The sequence below is a fragment of the Cornus florida genome, unplaced genomic scaffold, assembly GCF_030987335.1.
Source record: "Cornus florida cultivar Cherokee Brave unplaced genomic scaffold, ASM3098733v1 CherokeeBrave_3.0.0_Hap2_Chr08, whole genome shotgun sequence".
Classification (NCBI taxonomy): Eukaryota; Viridiplantae; Streptophyta; class Magnoliopsida; order Cornales; family Cornaceae; genus Cornus; species Cornus florida.
In genome coordinates, this window is record NW_026775578.1 from 16,593,098 (window position 1) to 16,610,551 (window position 17,454).

General features: G+C 33.4%; 1 protein-coding gene across 1 annotated transcript; it reads left to right on the top strand.

The window, feature by feature from the left end:
* The first annotated feature begins 1,969 nt into the window (after nt 1-1,969).
* LOC132269596 (ruBisCO large subunit-binding protein subunit alpha) lies at nt 1,970-6,754 on the top strand. Its single transcript, XM_059770844.1, has 8 exons — nt 1,970-2,126; nt 2,280-2,466; nt 3,743-3,864; nt 4,022-4,229; nt 4,342-4,487; nt 4,647-4,953; nt 5,308-5,759; nt 6,248-6,754. Exons 1-8 carry the CDS (start codon nt 2,073-2,075, stop codon nt 6,533-6,535), a joined length of 1,764 nt encoding a protein of 587 aa, XP_059626827.1. The 5' UTR covers nt 1,970-2,072; the 3' UTR covers nt 6,536-6,754.
* Nucleotides 6,755-17,454: the final 10,700 nt, after the last annotated feature.

Consider the following 17,454-nt stretch of genomic DNA (forward strand, 5'->3'; position numbering starts at 1 on the left):
AAAAATAAATATATGAAATAATCGTAATAAATTACCTCACTTTTCATGTTAAGTTTTGAATATATGAAATAATCCTAATAAATTAGTAAAAAGAAGAAGGGGGCATGCCAAGAATTTCGCGAGTGTAGAGTTTGGCTTAAAAAGAAAAGCGAGTCAATGTATGAAATGACAATAGAAAAAAAAAATGTATGAAATGACAATAAAAATGCAATAGATTCTATAATTGTTAATATTTTAATGTCTAAATATCTATTAATCCTTATATTGTTTTGAATTTAATAAAGGTTTCATAATTCCACCTTGGATTTTTTTGTTGACGGGCTACATAAATTAAATTTCTTCAAGGTTGCAAATTTTAGTTCTACAAAAATATTGTTAACCATACTAAATTTATAAAAGATTTTGATATTTGTGATTGCAGATTCTTACATGTTTAAAATTGAGAGAACAATTCTTCTCATTTTCTCATGGAGGATTCTAAAAGAATAATTTAGAGAGGGGTGCACATTGTTGCATATTAACATTGTTCAAAGAATATTTTACAATATTCCTATTTTATAAAATTTTAAATATTTAACATAATTTAGAGGAGTGTTCTAAGCCATGAGTAAAATGTATTCCAATTCACCTTTTGGACGGAGATTTTTATATAAATCTCATTTGCAGCAAGTATTGAGAGACTGTAAAACCATGATTAAATTAGTATTCACAATTAGTGATATATAAATTAAATTTGATCATGTGGTTTATATCTAATGATTTTATTCCCAACCCCTTGGGATCAAATTTATAAATTAAATATGAAATTTTGTTTACGTTTGATTCAGTAAAACTTATTCATTCCCTGATTAATTGAAATTTTGAAAATTGGTTAAAGTTTGATTAATGTTTTATACATATACATTGTTGTAATACTACTAATACCATCTCTTTTAATATTGGTAATACTATGTATAGTCCAAAAGAATCCAATGACACCAAATTCAAACCTAATTAAATCCAAATTAGTTAATACATCTATTGTTAGGGAATCGGGATTAAGCCAAGTCAAGCAGAGTACCATATTTATTATATTGGACTGTAATAACAATATATAAGTTTAAGAGTGGAAAAAAGCCTCAGATATTTCAAGTGTCTCCTTATGTGTAAATCAGTAAGCACAGCTGCAAAAACTAAAACATAAATTAAATTGAAAATTTCTAAAAGTGGAATTGAAAAAATAAAATAAAATCGTATGGAAGTCCAAGTGTCAATGTATAATCTGATTAATTACTCCTGTAGTAAAAATAAAATAAAAAAAATTAATTAGCATGACTTCAAGCCAAAAAGAAAAACAGACAAAACAGATTATAGAAATGGAAATGATTTATAACGCTATGAGGCTATCTTTCATAATAGAATTCAGAATTACAGTTTTTCAAATAAATCAATTAATGCTACGTTGTGACAAAGCTGCGAGTAGGCTCAGACTGTGACAGAGCTCTCTAGAAGGTCGGTTGTCAATGACTATTTTGGATCACATGCCAATTGATTTCTGATTTTTTTTTGGTTGCATACATTCCAATTGATTTACCCTTCTAATTTATCGCATTTTAGTTGATTTAGGAGTTTATTTTGATCTTTATTTATCTTTTGATTTGTTGTTTGCTAAGAAAAATAAATGAATTAATACTATATTTGAAAGTACTGAATTAATATTTGATGTGGCATAAATTTAGAATTAAATTAATTATAAAAAAAATTAAATATAAAATACAGTAAATTTTTTCTAATTGCAAACCGTGTCCAACCAGGCTATTTAGAAGAGGAAAACAGATGTCGATTTTTATAAATAGAACAGGTAGTTATTGTTGGGCGGCCCAACAAAGGCCAAAGCCCAAGATCGACGAAGATGGGCCCTTGCGCTCAACGGTTCTAGAAATCGAGGAATCTTCTGGAAACTTGTCGCCCTCTCTCTATATACAGTAACTACAGCCCTAACTGCCACAACCTTATCGATACAAAGCGGCTAAACCTTCGCATTTCACAAAGAAAATCGCAGTCTCTCCTCTTCTTGGAAGCCAAAGAAGACAATGGCCTCAGCAAATGCCATCTCTACTGCATCTATACTCCCTACTCCTACACAGGTTTTACTATACTGATCTATATATATATTTATATTTTATACATGTGTTTCTTGTTTGGTGTTATGTTTATATATATATATATATATATATATATATGTATGTACTTGTGTATGTGTATTGGTTAATTTGTGTTGAAACTGTGTGCGAATAAAGGGGGGTTTGAGGAGTAGGAAGGTGAATCAATTGCAGGGGCAGAAGCTGAATTACAAGCAATCAAGGAGCCGTTTTGTGGTGCGAGCTGCTGCGAAGGAAATCGCCTTCGACCAGAGTTCGAGGTCGGCACTTCAGGCCGGCATCGATAAGCTTGCCGATGCCGTCGGGCTCACTCTCGGTCCCAGAGGTAAATTTTCACATTTTCTTCTGCGTTTGTTATTGTGGTTGTAGTCGTTGCTCGTATTTCATAAAAAAAATTGAATTTGTACCAGGGTAGTGATCCAATTCTGGGATTTTCTGGTGTTGACGGGTTAAAATAACTATATATGTATCCATAGTTGTTAAAGGCACGCCTAGACTCCAAAAAAAGTCCAAGGCTCGTCAAGGTTCAGCTCGACAGCTAGAGCGTCTCAACTTACTACAGGGCCAGGGCCAGGGCTAGGCCCCTTCAATTAGGCTCACACTTTTTAGTAGGCTCCAAGCTCAAAAAGGCGTACCTTATATTTTTTTAATCATTTATTAATATCACTTTCTTTTTTACTTATTGGCTACTAAATTAAAAGGTTCTGTATCATATACAGTATTGTTTAACGTTATGAAATATTTGACAAATTCATAAATTTATGATTCATTACTTACATTAACTGCAATTATAGTTTGATTATGAATATATATAATAATATATGCATTATTATATACACGCGCCTTACTTCGATCAGACTCGTGCCTTGCGTTTGGGCTCTAGGAGGCCTTTGGCGCCTTAGTGTGCCTTGAGCCTTTAACAACTATGTATGTATCTATCTGTACGAAAAAACGGTTTTGGTTTTCTTTAGTACGATATATTGAAAGAAACGATGGGTAATCAATTATAGAAGAATTGAAATGAGATTAGATTGTTAGCACTTACCGTAGAACTTCCACTTGATGGATATACATGGAAAATTTTATTTTTAGTAGAGGCGTTATTCATTTTGCTGTAATTTTGATTAATGTCATTATCGTGAAGCAATTGTAGAAAACATGTTTTCTGAAATCTGGTATATTTGAAAAAAGTAGGCTTTGAGAATTATAGGGTTCGCTGAAGAAATTGATATTGTTCCAAGTAATTCCTTTGTAAAAAAACCCGTTATTCCTTTTCGGTTTCATTCTGTTATATTCTTTTAAATCATACTGTTTCAGGTATTGGATAAATCTATAGTGCCCAACTTCACATGATGCTGTGTAATTTAGTTATACTCTCTTAAAATCAAGCTGTTTCAGTTCTTGGATAAATCTATTGTGCCCAACTTCACACGATGCTTCGTATACTTGAATGTTTATGCTCTAAAGTCACCTACGCAGTACACGTGATGCTGTGTAATTTTACCGTACTTTAATGTTTATGCTTTGAAGTTTTTTTACCCAAATAAGTCATTGAATGGTCACAACTCGATCAACTGATATATTTCTTTTGGCTCTGGAAGGGAGGAACGTTGTCTTGGATGAATTTGGCCCCCCGAAAGTGGTTAATGATGGGGTTACAATTGCTAGAGCTATTGAACTACCTGATCCTATGGAAAATGCTGGAGCCGCTCTCATTAGAGAGGTTGGTTTTTCATATTTTCAGTCTACTTGTCTCCTAATATTAATATTGCAGCTGAGTTTTCTTTGTTTTGCCATAAACTAAAGTGTAGTCGAGCACACTGATGCTGCTGATATTTCTCTGTTTTGCTCATCTAATATGTGTAATTCAAATAATGAAGGTTGCAAGTAAAACAAATGATTCCGCTGGTGATGGAACTACAACTGCATCAGTTCTTGCGCGTGAAATAATCAAACTAGGCCTACTGAATGTTACCTCTGGGGCAAATCCAGTTTCAATAAAGAAAGGTATTGAAAAAACTGTGCAGGGTTTGGTTGAAGAGCTAGAGAAGAAAGCTAGGCCTGTCAAAGGTCGTGATGATATCAAAGGTATGCTTGGAAGTGTGTGTTAGTTTAATTTTTTCACTCTATTTCTACGTTAATTAAGCTGCCCATGAATATTCCTGTGCTTTGTATGATAAATCTGTGTACTGTATTGCAGCTATTGCTACAATTTCTGCTGGAAATGATGAGGATATTGGGACCATGATTGCTGATGCAATTGACAAGGTTGGACCTGATGGTGTTCTGTCAATTGAGTCATCGTCATCCTTTGAGACAACTGTTGATGTTGAAGAAGGAATGGAGGTGTGTACTTCTAGTAGACTATCAGCTGCAGTGTTAAATTTGTTCTCTCTCTCTCTCCCTCTCTCATTTTCATTAATCTTTAGTATTAAACATATATTATTTAGTTCAAACGTTAGCTACTTGACTTGTTGGTTAATTTGGTTTTCCCTTGACTTGCAGATTGACAGAGGATATGTCTCTCCACAATTTGTTACCAACCCTGAGAAACTGATTGTTGAATTTGAGAACGCAAGAGTGTTGGTTACAGATCAGAAGATCTCAGCTATAAAGGACATAATTCCCTTGCTTGAGAAGACCACTCAATTGCGGGCTCCTCTGCTGATTATTGCTGAAGATGTCACTGGGGAGGCTTTAGCTACTCTTGTTGTGAACAAACTGAGAGGTATCCTTAACGTTGCTGCAATTAAAGCCCCTGGTTTCGGTGAGAGGAGAAAAGCTCTCCTGCAGGATATTGCCATTCTGACAGGTAACCAAAGATGTTGCCTATTTCTTGTGCTTTCTTCCAGCAGAAGTTCCATTTGTGTATTGATGCAACATGCCTTATTCAAAATGTAAATGTTTGTTGATTACTCTTTAAACAAGAACTTCTGCACCTAGTGATGACTGATGTCTATGAAGGTCAAGGACCTGTAAACAATGCTTGTTTCTAATTTTCACTTGTTTCAGGCAAATGTGATCTTAAAGATCGGTAGAAAATATGAGAAATTATTTATTCATCTACATATTATGCATTTTACAATGATAATATGAGAAATTATTTATTCATCTACATAGTATGCATTTTACAATGATAATTTTAACAGCTTTCTGCATTTTTCAGGTGCTGAGTACCAAGCCAGTGATCTGGGTTTACTTATTGAGAATACTTCTGTTGAGCAGCTTGGTTTGGCAAGAAAGGTGACCATCACAAAGGACTCCACTACCATCATTGCTGATGCTGCAACAAAGGATGAGATCCAAGCCAGGATTGCACAGATTAAAAAGGAGTTGGCTGAGACAGATTCTGTATACGACTCCGAGAAACTCGCTGAAAGAATTGCCAAATTGTCTGGTGGGGTTGCAGTTATAAAGGTGGGGGCTGCAACGGAAACTGAGCTTGAGGACCGTAAACTCCGAATTGAGGATGCCAAGAATGCAACTTTTGCTGCCATAGAGGAAGGGATCGTGCCTGGTGGTGGGGCTGCAATGGTTCATCTATCCACTTGTGTACCTGCCATTAAGGACAAGCTTGAAGATGCAGATGAACGATTAGGCGCTGACATTGTGCAGAAGGTAGCAAACGAACTAAAGTATACTCACTTAGATTTACATTTAATTTGCTCCATAGGGAAAAAGTTTATACCATAATTTTATTAATCCCTAACATTCCTTCCTAGGGCTACTGCTAAGCAATATGTCATTGTGATACGGATCACCTCTTATGGAAATACGTATAATTCACTTGGTCAATCAATCTGATCAATGACTTTTGCTAGAGTTGATTTTTCCCTAGAGTTGATGATGGTTGGTTGGGCTCCAGCTTGTCATGTTGGCAGACTTGGAACTCAAATGGCTTCAACCTGATGAACTAATAATAATTAAGTACATGTTTGAACTCAAATCCCTTAGGTTAACGAGGAAACTATACACGGTGATTCTGAGTAGAAGTTTTACTTATCATCATGGTACCTTTGCACAACGCTTAGCAGTTCAGAAAATTCTTTTTCTTTTCCCCATATATATATATATACACACACATTGACTGTGCGTTCTTCATGTAGGCACTTTTATCACCAGCATCTTTGATCGCTCAGAATGCTGGGGTTGAAGGCGAGGTGGTTGTGGAAAAAGTAAAGGATAGAGAGTGGGAGATTGGTTACAATGCAATGACAGACAAATATGAGAACCTGGTGGAGGCTGGAGTAATTGACCCAGCTAAGGTGACAAGATGTGCATTGCAGAATGCAGCTTCAGTTGCAGGAATGGTGCTTACCACGCAAGCCATTGTTGTGGAAAAGGTCAAACCTAAGGCACCTATGGCTGCTCCCCCGCAAGGTCTTACTGTGTGAGAGTAATGACATTTTTCCCAAGAGTCAGTCAGGGTTTTGGAGATGATGAATGCCTCTACTGTAGCCTAGTACTGAATGAGGAAGAGAGTGTTGAGTTGAAAATGTGCTTTATTGGTATAAATTGGTCTCTCTATTTTTTTTTTTGGGTACGTGAGTTAAGAGGCACTATAATTTGTTTCTTGGTTATATGGAATTTTAACTTGCTTGTTCCTTAGTTCATTGCCACTGGCTTCTGCCAGTTCATGTCTTACAAGTCCAACTTGGTTGATTGTTTTTTACTGTTTATCAATTGTTTGTGGGCGCTTTGGTAAAGTTGCTTATTATGAAGTAATGATTTCAAATAAGGAAACAGGACTTCGACACAATAGTAAGGTTGTTCGTCATGAGTTCAATTCAATTAAGGAAACAGGACTTCGTTGTTTATCATGAAGTCACAAGTTCAAATAAGGAAACAGGAAATAAGGAAACAGGATTTCGGCACAATGGTAAGGTTGGTAAGGTGGTTCGACCTCGGCACACAATGGTACACAATGGTATGGTTGTTCATCCAGACGTCCAAAATTCGAATAAGTAAACAGGTATTCAAAGTGTAGCACAATCATTCGCAAATAGCTTCTTTCCTGGTATTATAACATCCAATCATGTTTAGGAGGCTTCCATGATGTCAGCAATTTACTAATAGAAGGAAGTGCATTTTTCTGAAACAAAGAGTTTTAACCATTGCTGTGATGATTACTTCTTCTACATACAAATATTCTGAGTGTTTGATATAAGATGATCTTTCTCATGTAGAAATAGAGTTATTTGTCAAATGTGCAATGCAACTGTGTACAAAAAATTGTTATTTAAAATATGTTGTAAAGAAACTTATATATAAAAAAAAATTCAATTAAAGTCAAAATCAAATCATATAGTTCATTTACCAAATTTTAGTTTTCTACTAGGTATATTTAATTTTTGATACATATTTTCAAATATAATATAAATTTTTTATATCCCTAATTCCTCGTAGCGGATTATATCCAAAATATATAGACGTGAATCTCCTAAGTAGTTCGCACACCGAAAATATAACTACTTTAAAAAAACATGTTTCTATTGCTCAAGAAGTGTTTTTTAAGCCTCAAAAACACTAGTTTCTTGGGCACAGCCTTCCACTCACTCTCACCTCCAAGTTCTACCTTCACTATGATTACAAATGACACATCTACTTCTTATATCTTGTATAGAAATCCTCCTTCGTATGAACACTTAGGATGCATTGTAATCATTGATTAAAATCTACTCCTAGATCTTTCCATCTAGGTTATATAAATATTTACCATGTCTATAAAATTCTTTACTCTTCTATAAGGCTTATTAAATTACAATTCCCTTCAAATGCTCTAATGTTGTAGAATTCGCATCTCTTCATAATAATTTCACAATTCTCTACACACTATGTAAAGTCCTTCGCAACTATCTACCAGAAGCGGGACAACTTAAAGCTTCTAATAATTTTATCACCTTTGTACCATATCATGCCCATGTTCTAACGTAGCTTATTGTCACGGGCCTAGAGATTTGGCGCAGCGGCACGGCCTTTGCGGCACCAAGGCGTTGCTTCAGCTCGCGCAAGCGCCCTGGTCAGCCACCACGACCTGCCCTTCCAAGGATACATGCTGACTGGTTTCGGCCTGCCATGACCTCGTCAGGGGAACGGCTCCAGCTCCCGACCAGTTTGTGCAGGGATGGCCAACTCCCTTCTTCATAGTCAAGTCCAAGACTAGCGACAAGCACCTCGAACTGAACCGAGTCGACCTGCCTGAACTCTGAAGAGGTACCATCCTGTGCTCCTGCACGCCCCTTCCCTGGAACCATTCCCAGTCAAACTCTGCTCTTTGCCAACCAGCATGCGTGTCTTCCATCCTCCAAGCGTCTTAGGAATCACTTCGTGACATTCTCCCCCACCCAAATCCTGCGACGTCCTCGTCGCAGTGCGGCGCTTCACTACTGCGTCCACTCCCTTCCAAAGTCTGCCTCCATGCGGTATGCTCGCCTTCCCACCATCGCTTCCTTGTGCAGCTCCCTGCACTGCACTCGCCCAATGATAGGCCTCGGACCAAGGGGACGTCCACTCCTCAAGGACGTGACTCTTCTCCGTCATGCCGCCTCCTCGACATCCCGAGCAAGTAATGGCCTTCTGCCGACTTGATGCTCGCCCTTCACCATGGTTTGCATCACCCAAGGACTAAGCACGAACTTTGGTGCGCGCGGCCCTCCGGCCCTTCAATGCGCAACTTCAACGGACGCCTTTTCCTGGGGAGATGGAGGCTCTCCCCCCCAACTGCATTGATTCCTCCACATCGACGCAACTTCAATGCACCGTCTTCATTCTTTGACCCCTCCCGGACCGACAAGGGGGCACCCCACCGTGCTTTACCCCAAGTCCTGCTCTGATACCATTTGTCACGGGCCTAGAGATTTGGCGCAGCGGCACGGCCCATGCGGCACCAAGGCGTTGCTTCAGCTCGCGCAAGCGCCCTGGTCAGCCACCACGACCTGCCCTTCCAAGGATACATGCTGACTGGTTTCGGCCTGCCATGGCCTCGTCAGGGGAACGGCTCCAGCTCCCGACCAGTTTGTGCAGGGATGGCCAACTCCCTTCTTTATAGTCAAGTCCAAGACTAGCGACAAGCACCTCGAACTGAACCGAGTCGACCTGCCTGAACTCTGAAGAGGTACCATCCTGTGCTCCTGCACGCCCCTTCCCTGGAACCATTCCCAGTCAAACTCTGCTCTTTGCCAACCAGCATGCGTGTCTTCCATCCTCCAAGCGTCTTAGGAATCACTTCGTGACATTATGGTTTGATACTGACTGGATTACACGGATTCTATTCCAATCTAGATCACCGCTTGAGATTAAATTAGAATATATATATATATATATATATATATATATATATATATATAGTAAGTTCAACCTAAGCAATGCATTGCTTAGATGGAACAAAGTTAATTCCCCCACCAAAAAAAATCACACTAAGTTCAAGCCATAAAAAGAGGATAATGCTTATGGACATGGTACACTTATTTCAAGGTTCAATCATCTCTACATTCATAATGTTCTTCATCATCCATGAAATTAAAATCTCATTTGGAAGCATCAATGCCTTAGAATTAGAATGGGTAACATTTAATTCAAACTTTAAAAATTTTTTTTTGTCTAATTCTAAATTCAGTATTTCCAAACAAAAGATGAGATTTGAGATGACATTCCACAGACTTAAAAGGCTTGGCCCATTTTTGATGATCCATCTATTCATTCTGACTCCAAAATACAGTCAATTACCTTAGGGAAAAGTCTAAAAAACATCCTTCTGGTTTTTAATTTGTGCGAATTATACCCTTTTTGTTAGATTTATTTATATAAATTCATACTAGATATAAAAATATATATATTTTATAATAATATAATCACATATATATAATACATATAAAATAATATTATATATATATATATATATATATATGATATATATATATTTCCGAATTTTTTTTTTTTTAAAAAAAATAACTCAACCCGTTAACTCGACCCAACGTGACTGAAAATATTCTGTTCGGATTATGGCCATAACTCATGTTGAGTACAATTTAGGTTGGCCCAACCCAACCCGATTCGGGTTGAGGTTGGGTTGGGTTGAGTCAACCAAAATTGCAGCCCTAGGTTATACGCACTATATCGATATCATAAGGGTGTAAAGTGCACGCGAGCCTTTACCTTATAATGAAACCAAAAAGTCTATTATGTATTTATGCCTATATACAATTTCATATTTAATTCTGAATTTACCCTTAATTAATTTCGCCTTTGTTTTTTTTCTTTTCTTCATTCTATGTGTTTCTAAACCAATATCCAAATTGTATTATCACGAAGGCTCAATTTATTTAAGATTAAGTAGTAAATTAAACCATAAAACACTTGCAATGATAATAATAATCTAATTTTATTATAACATATGTTAAAAAAGAAAAGAAAAAAAAAGAAGGTGATTTAAATGAGACTATTGCCTTACGTAACATAGAACGATAAAATAAGGTTTTCATGTAACCACCAATTCTAAGTATTGGAAAAAATATTTTATTAAATTGACTATTATGTATTTTGGAATAAAACAATTAGACTTTAAAAACTTTAAGTAGTTATAAATCATCATAAAGAACAAAAATTAATCAAAACCAAATTGGTCTCTGATAAAATAATCCCGCTTCTCTAATTGACCTCCGGTAATTTGTTTGCAAACAGCCTACCTCACAAGCGGGAATGGTTGAACCTACCTTCCACTGACGGGGAGTCTCATTACTATCAATTTTTTTTTTTTTTCCGCAACAAAGAATCAACATAACTGTTAGTTAATTTAAACTCTTGGATAGTTTGTAAACCTATTATTTAAATTATTGTATTTTTGCACTTTGTGGAAATCGAATCCAATTTGAGTTTACGCCCAAAAAACCCCTTATCAATTTATTGCTACTCATTTTAATTCTCTCTTCCTACCCTCCTGCGAAATATTTGATGAAAGGGAAGATGTTTTCTCTATATATGTACATAAACAAAATATAAAGCGTAATTTTTTCTTTACATATTTTAGAGTGGGACTTGCATTTCTGGCCCATGGGCCATATGTACTAAGATTGTTTGGGAGACATGGTCCAAGCCCAATTGAAAACGAAATCGGTAAGCACAGTCGTCACATTCGTCACATTATACCTTGACAATTGGGGCAATGTGGTCCCTACAAATCCACAAAAACCATACTGATTCTGAACCCAAGTAAATAGTGGTCCCTACAAATCCACAAATCACCCTTCAAATTTGATAAATTTAACCAACTCTGTACAATTGGGATACCCAGATTTTTTTTTTTTTTTCTTTGCATTGATGTGAGAATCGAGATTGATGAAACCTTTTCCGAACTTACCAGAAAAATATAAAAAAGTTCTCGATTCGATAACAGTATTGTTTATAGAATAATTTTAGAGTTAACATGAAAGCAAGCTTTTCAATGTTTGTTTTATTTGTTTTTATATCGTGTTAAAGTGATGGTGGTGCATTTCTTTTTTTGTTTTTCTTTGCTAAATCTAAAAAGAAATCGAATTGAAGGTCATTGTCAAACACAAAGCCAACCCTTCAATCTCGGAGAATCTATGTCTCCTTGTGAAAGCTAACCAGCTATATATATATATATATATATTTTCCTGACCCCAACAATATCAAGATTATATTCCATTGTTTTTTTCTCATCCATCCTTGGTTCGTTCAATTTAATTATAGGCCTATAATGTGTGTGTCTCTTTTTTGGAATTCAAAAGAAGGATTTAATTTGAGCCGACAAATGAATATATTCAGTGACTCTTTTTATTTATTATATTTTTTATAGATATTTTTACTTAAATTATGGGAATAAAATAAATTCTCTTTTTGAATCCTTCTCCATATATATATATATATATATTTAGAATGTTAGCGCTAGTGGTTACTTATTGGAGAGAATGATGCAAAATTTAAACACGAATTTCCCGATACTTGGAACAACTCAATCAATCCGACAACTAAATTGATTTGCTCCATGTTATTTTAATTGGTTATATAAGGCTTACTCTAATTTGTTCTACAAATCAGAGTTATGCAAATTATGATGTCGTTCAAATGAATAAATAAATATGAAATTATGAACAATATTATGACAATGAAATAAATTGCAAGAAGAGCATATAAATTTAAGGCATTGATAATATAACTATCTTAATGTTGCTTGCGCTTTAATTTCGAAAAAAGCAAATTTAATGCATTTTGGCACTTTAGTTTTAGCACTTTTCAAATGAATAATTACTTGTAAATATTCCAAATTATGAACCGTTCAATAATCAAACTAGAAGATGTGCATGTCAACTATATATTCTGATACCTTTCACAAGCTTAACTAATTGCCTGTAAAGTACACACACCACACCAATCATTATCATTTTGTTCGATTTTATTTTCTGCAAACTACTATCGTTCAATATTGTTCCTTATATTTCAATCTAAAATATGAAAAAAAAAAAAAAAAAATTCAATTAAATTAAAGGCCACAAATACAATATTTTGTGGTTATAGTTGCTTTCATAAATACACTATTTACATAAAAAAAAAAATTTACAAGAAGGTCACAGTTAATTGTTTTAGTGCATTAGATTTCTTAATTCTTAGTAGGTAAAAAGTTCCCTTTAACCTTACGTTAGTACTATAAGGTAATAAATGGCTAATTTGGTACAATGAAAATGGAAAGAAAAGAAAAGAATGGTAGCAGAGGGAGCTAAAAATTGTGTTTGGTAGAAATCTTGGAAGGAAAATAAAGATTTTGAAGAATGCTATAAGATATGAATATTAGATTTTGTTATCCTCTTAAAATTCAAAATAAAAAAAAAGAAGCAAATTGTAGTAATTTTAATGAAACTTTACTAATATCAAATTTGTCCTTATTTTTATAATATTCTTATAAACAACAAAATTTATGAAAAATAATATGATTGTTAATTTATTAGCATAGTTTCATTTAACTTTTTTCTCCAAACATAGTGTGTGTGTATATATATATATATTCTTTAAGCAATAAAATACAATAAATAATTCACACTATTACCTCCTTCCCTTATTAGTTGTCTATTTTTTATTTTATAACTTTTTAAGGAAGACATGTAACTAATGCATTGTCTATTTTTAAAATTAGCAAATTGTCCTTTTTAGTTACAAAGTTTGAAAATTTTTAAAAAGATAAAGGACAGTGATGAAAGTATAAAAAAAAAGATGATTTGATTTTTCAAAAAGGACAATTAATTTATAATATGTAAAAAAATAAAAATAAATTATTAATAAAAGATACGGAGGGAGTATCATTTTCTTTTATTTTTCCACGTAGCTTATACTAATGTACCTCGAAAAGACAAACGCATAGAATGTCACATCAAATGTAATTGAAGAGGTTCGTTTGTATAGGATAGAATAAAGGAGTTTGAGAACCAATCAGAATGGGTTTCTTTAATAGACAATAAAATTATCCTAAATAGAAAGAATAAAGGGCTAATTTTAAAAAAATTCACTACCATTAAATTTTGATCATAAATCTCAATCTATTTTAGAAAATTTCATTCATTTTAAATAGTGATCACAATGCCTTAGTATTCATATTCGACCGGTCAATCGATTATAAAATGACAAATTTGACCTTATAATTTACTATTAATTTAAAAGTTAATATATATTATTTTAGAAATTACAAAACTACCCTTGAATATGTCTCCTTCCCCCTCACCACTACCGTCGCCGAACAAGAGGACCGGCCCGAAAATAGACAGCTGAATTCAGACCCAAATGTTCAATTAAAAACTCTAACCCTAATCTACATGTAGACAAACAAAAGTCCAAGTGAATATATACAAATACTATATGTGTACATCGTTGCAAATTCTCCAAATCTGTGCTGTTACGGCCATTGAAATACACCAAATCTTGATTATATTTTTGAGTGGAAATGATCCAAGAGGTGTGTGCTGTGTGTTTTTGATGTATGATGGGTTGGGTTGTAGAGAGAGAGAGAGTGTGAAGATGGAGTGAAATTGATGAGTGGTGAGAGACCCAGAGATGTTTAAAGGGTATTTTTATAATTTTATTAAAATTTTAATTTTAACTTTAACATTAAATAGTAAGATCAAATTTGTCATTTTATAGCTCGGTTAACGGGCAAGACACATATATTAAGGCATTCTGATCACTTTTTAAAGTATTGAGAATTTTATGGAATAGATTGAAAGTTTATGATGGAAATTTATAAGTAATAAGAGGTTTATGATATTAGTGGAAAAATAAATGCAATAATGGATGTACAAATCTAAGGTGGGGTCACCTAAATTAAAAAGGATGGACATTGTCATGTCTAATTTTTCTTCCACATCCTACCATCCTAGGTATGTTTCTCGAAGCTGATGGATGTAATAAGACCCCATTAGTGTGAGAAAAAGTATTGGCTTCCTAATCTGTTCGACAAAATGAATTACAAAGAATGAGGAATCATGCTCATCAAAAATTGAAATTGAAACTAATAGTCCTGTTCATGCAAATCTGATCCTTACTGGTTCACAGAGTAATGTTATAAAAACTGACCAGTCTTTTAGTTAACCAAATAGATAGAATGGTTAGAATCTAATAAGGATTTTTTTCACCTTTCTAAATGAATGGATATACTTTTTAAAATATGTATAGTAATTATTAATTACCACATTAAGTTGGTTGTGTAGTTGGTTAAAAGTAGCAATCAAATGTATCATTAATTTGAGACTAATGGAACGAAGCTTTGTTTGGAATCAAATTCCTTTGGGATATGTTTGGTTCAATGTAAGTAGCATGAAAGGAAATTTTTTAAATTTTTTAAGAGTTTGGTTGGAAGGAAAGTGAAAATTTTGAGGAAATTTACTTTTTCGCAAGTTGTTGATTTTCCTCAAAGTGTTTCTTGTATAAAACACAAGAAAATTTTAGTTTCTAGTGAAAAATGCGACTCTGACTTTCTATTATACCCCTTATCAATATGTGATTTGTATATTTATAGACTTCTAATAGATTTGTATATGATAGTAACTTTAAACGTCAATTATGGAGAGAAATTTGTTACTAACTTTTTAAATATTTGTGTTCCTATTATTTTTTATTTATGTATTTTGAAGTCAGTCTCTAAAATTAACCACTAAAATATAAATAATTTAAAAATTATTATAAATAATTATTAATATTTTATCATTATTAATTTTGTTTTTAAAAATGGATATAAATAAATGGGTAAGGGAAGTGATACAAAATTATTTTATTTTTAGTATTTGAAATCACAAAGGTAATTTTGGTAAGTATAATCATTTTCTTTTCTATTTCATACTTTCCAAACTAATCAAATAATATTTTCCTAATTATGAAAAAATATATATATATATATTTCCTACTCTTTTCTTGTAAAATTTTCGTTCTAACAAAACGCGTGTCAGAAACTTGATTTTATTTTTCTTTACATCACTTTCTTTTCACTTCCACTTTATATTATAAATTTCTATCTAATCAAATGTACCCTTGGAATTTTAAATATATATATTCAGTATTACCTTTTCTAATTAACCACTTAAAGGTCTCTAATTATGCTAATCCAAGCATACTTCGAATGTGATCATTTTTAGTTAAGCCGATAGAATAAGTTCTGTGAAAAATTAAAAATAAATCCCAAAATTTTAATTAGGACAATACTTGGGTCCTTTTATTGGAGGATGAACTTTATCCTCATAGCTGATGTTATCTAGTACAATTTAAACAAATGTCCAAATATTTTTAAAAAAAATTAATAATGATTATTATCCAACTTCTTACTAGTTAAATCCAATTTTTATTTATTTATTTAAAATTTTTAGAATCCCTTAAACCACCCAACCCTTACCCCTGTCAATTGAAGGTGTTGGGAACTTGGGAGGAATCTAAGAGATAGATCTAACTTTGACCAAAAATAGATTTACCAAAAAAACTAACTTTAACTAAGAAATAAATATTATACGAGAAAAACTCTATTCAAATATAGGTTAGTATCAAAATTTCATATTAGTTTAATCTCATATTACTTCCCTATTCAACACTAGATATTGTACATTCTTTAAATAAATTTAGTATTTTTTCAATTTGGGTAGAGAAACAACGTAGTATTTTGGAAAGGGGAAAAAAAAAAAAAAACAAATAACTTTGGAATTCGGTTTAACCAATAAAAAAATGGATAATGGTTATTTTTAAATAATTTAAAATTTTAACCATGTGTCTAAATTATATTAGACCACATCAATTTAGAAGATAAACTTTATACTCCAAAAAAGAATCCAAGTATTATCCTTTTAATTATATGTAAATAAAATATTAATAAGGTATGAAATTTAGGTGTCTAACACGCATATATAAATAACTATAGTGCGTATATATTTATTTTATTTTTAACTTTACTGGTTTTAAGAGAAAAGTCGAAGTTGGTTCATGGGTGGGAAGTAAGAAAAACAAAGGAAAAGAAGTGGTTATTTAAGCTGGACTTGACTTGGTTTGCTTTGCTTCGGTGAGAAGGAAAATATAAATTAAACTACGTATAAATAACGTTTGATTAGAACCGTCCAAAGTTTGGAATCGCATGTCAGTCAGAATCTTAAATCGTGTGCCATTGACGATTGCATTTGAACGGACCGCGTTAACTCTCCTTCCGCGTAGTTGTATTCTCCAACCCCAACTTCACTCGCCCAGTAATTTTTCAGACATTTTGCAGTAAACTGCGTTTTCATTACGTTTAAAAATAATAATAATTAATTTTTTTTTATTTTAATTTTAAAATATCAATTCAGTATTTTCAGACGTAACTTTTATTTAATCCAACTGAATTATCTACAAGAAAATTTAACCCTCAATTTTCTATTTTAAACGTCGAAGTGGTAAAATCAGTATTTCCTTGGTGAGTGTTTTTTTTTTTTTTTTTTTTTTTTTCAAATTGAAAAATGAAAATTGGGAAAAGGAATAGAAATCTATTTATAGAATATCTATATTACATGCTACAGTAGGATTTATCAAAAACCCTAAGAAAAGATATGATGACAAAACAAATTACCCAATTTTTCTTTGGCCCACTTCTTTTTCCCTCCCTCCTGCTCAACCCAATCCCAGTAAAAAACCAGAAATTTTGCTTTCCTTTCTTTCAGTTTCATTTCCTTTTACATCATCCTCTTTCCCTTCTCTTTAATTACGAAGGAAAATGTAGTCGTTCACGCTTGGCGGTACTCGAAGAAACTTTCCCCCCTTCCTGACCATCAAAATTACAATCCTGCCACCCCCTTACTTCCCG

What these genes read in the sequence shown, in the direction of transcription:
- LOC132269596 (XM_059770844.1), top strand. Translation starts at nt 2,073, where the DNA reads ATGGCCTCAGCAAATGCCATCTCTACTGCATCTATACTCCCTACTCCT. An exon ending in TACTCCCTACTCCTACACAG is followed by an intron (nt 2,127 to 2,279) that starts GTTTTACTATAC and finishes GTGCGAATAAAG; the next exon opens with GGGGGTTTGAGGAGTAGGAA. An exon ending in GCTCACTCTCGGTCCCAGAG is followed by an intron (nt 2,467 to 3,742) that starts GTAAATTTTCAC and finishes TGGCTCTGGAAG; the next exon opens with GGAGGAACGTTGTCTTGGAT.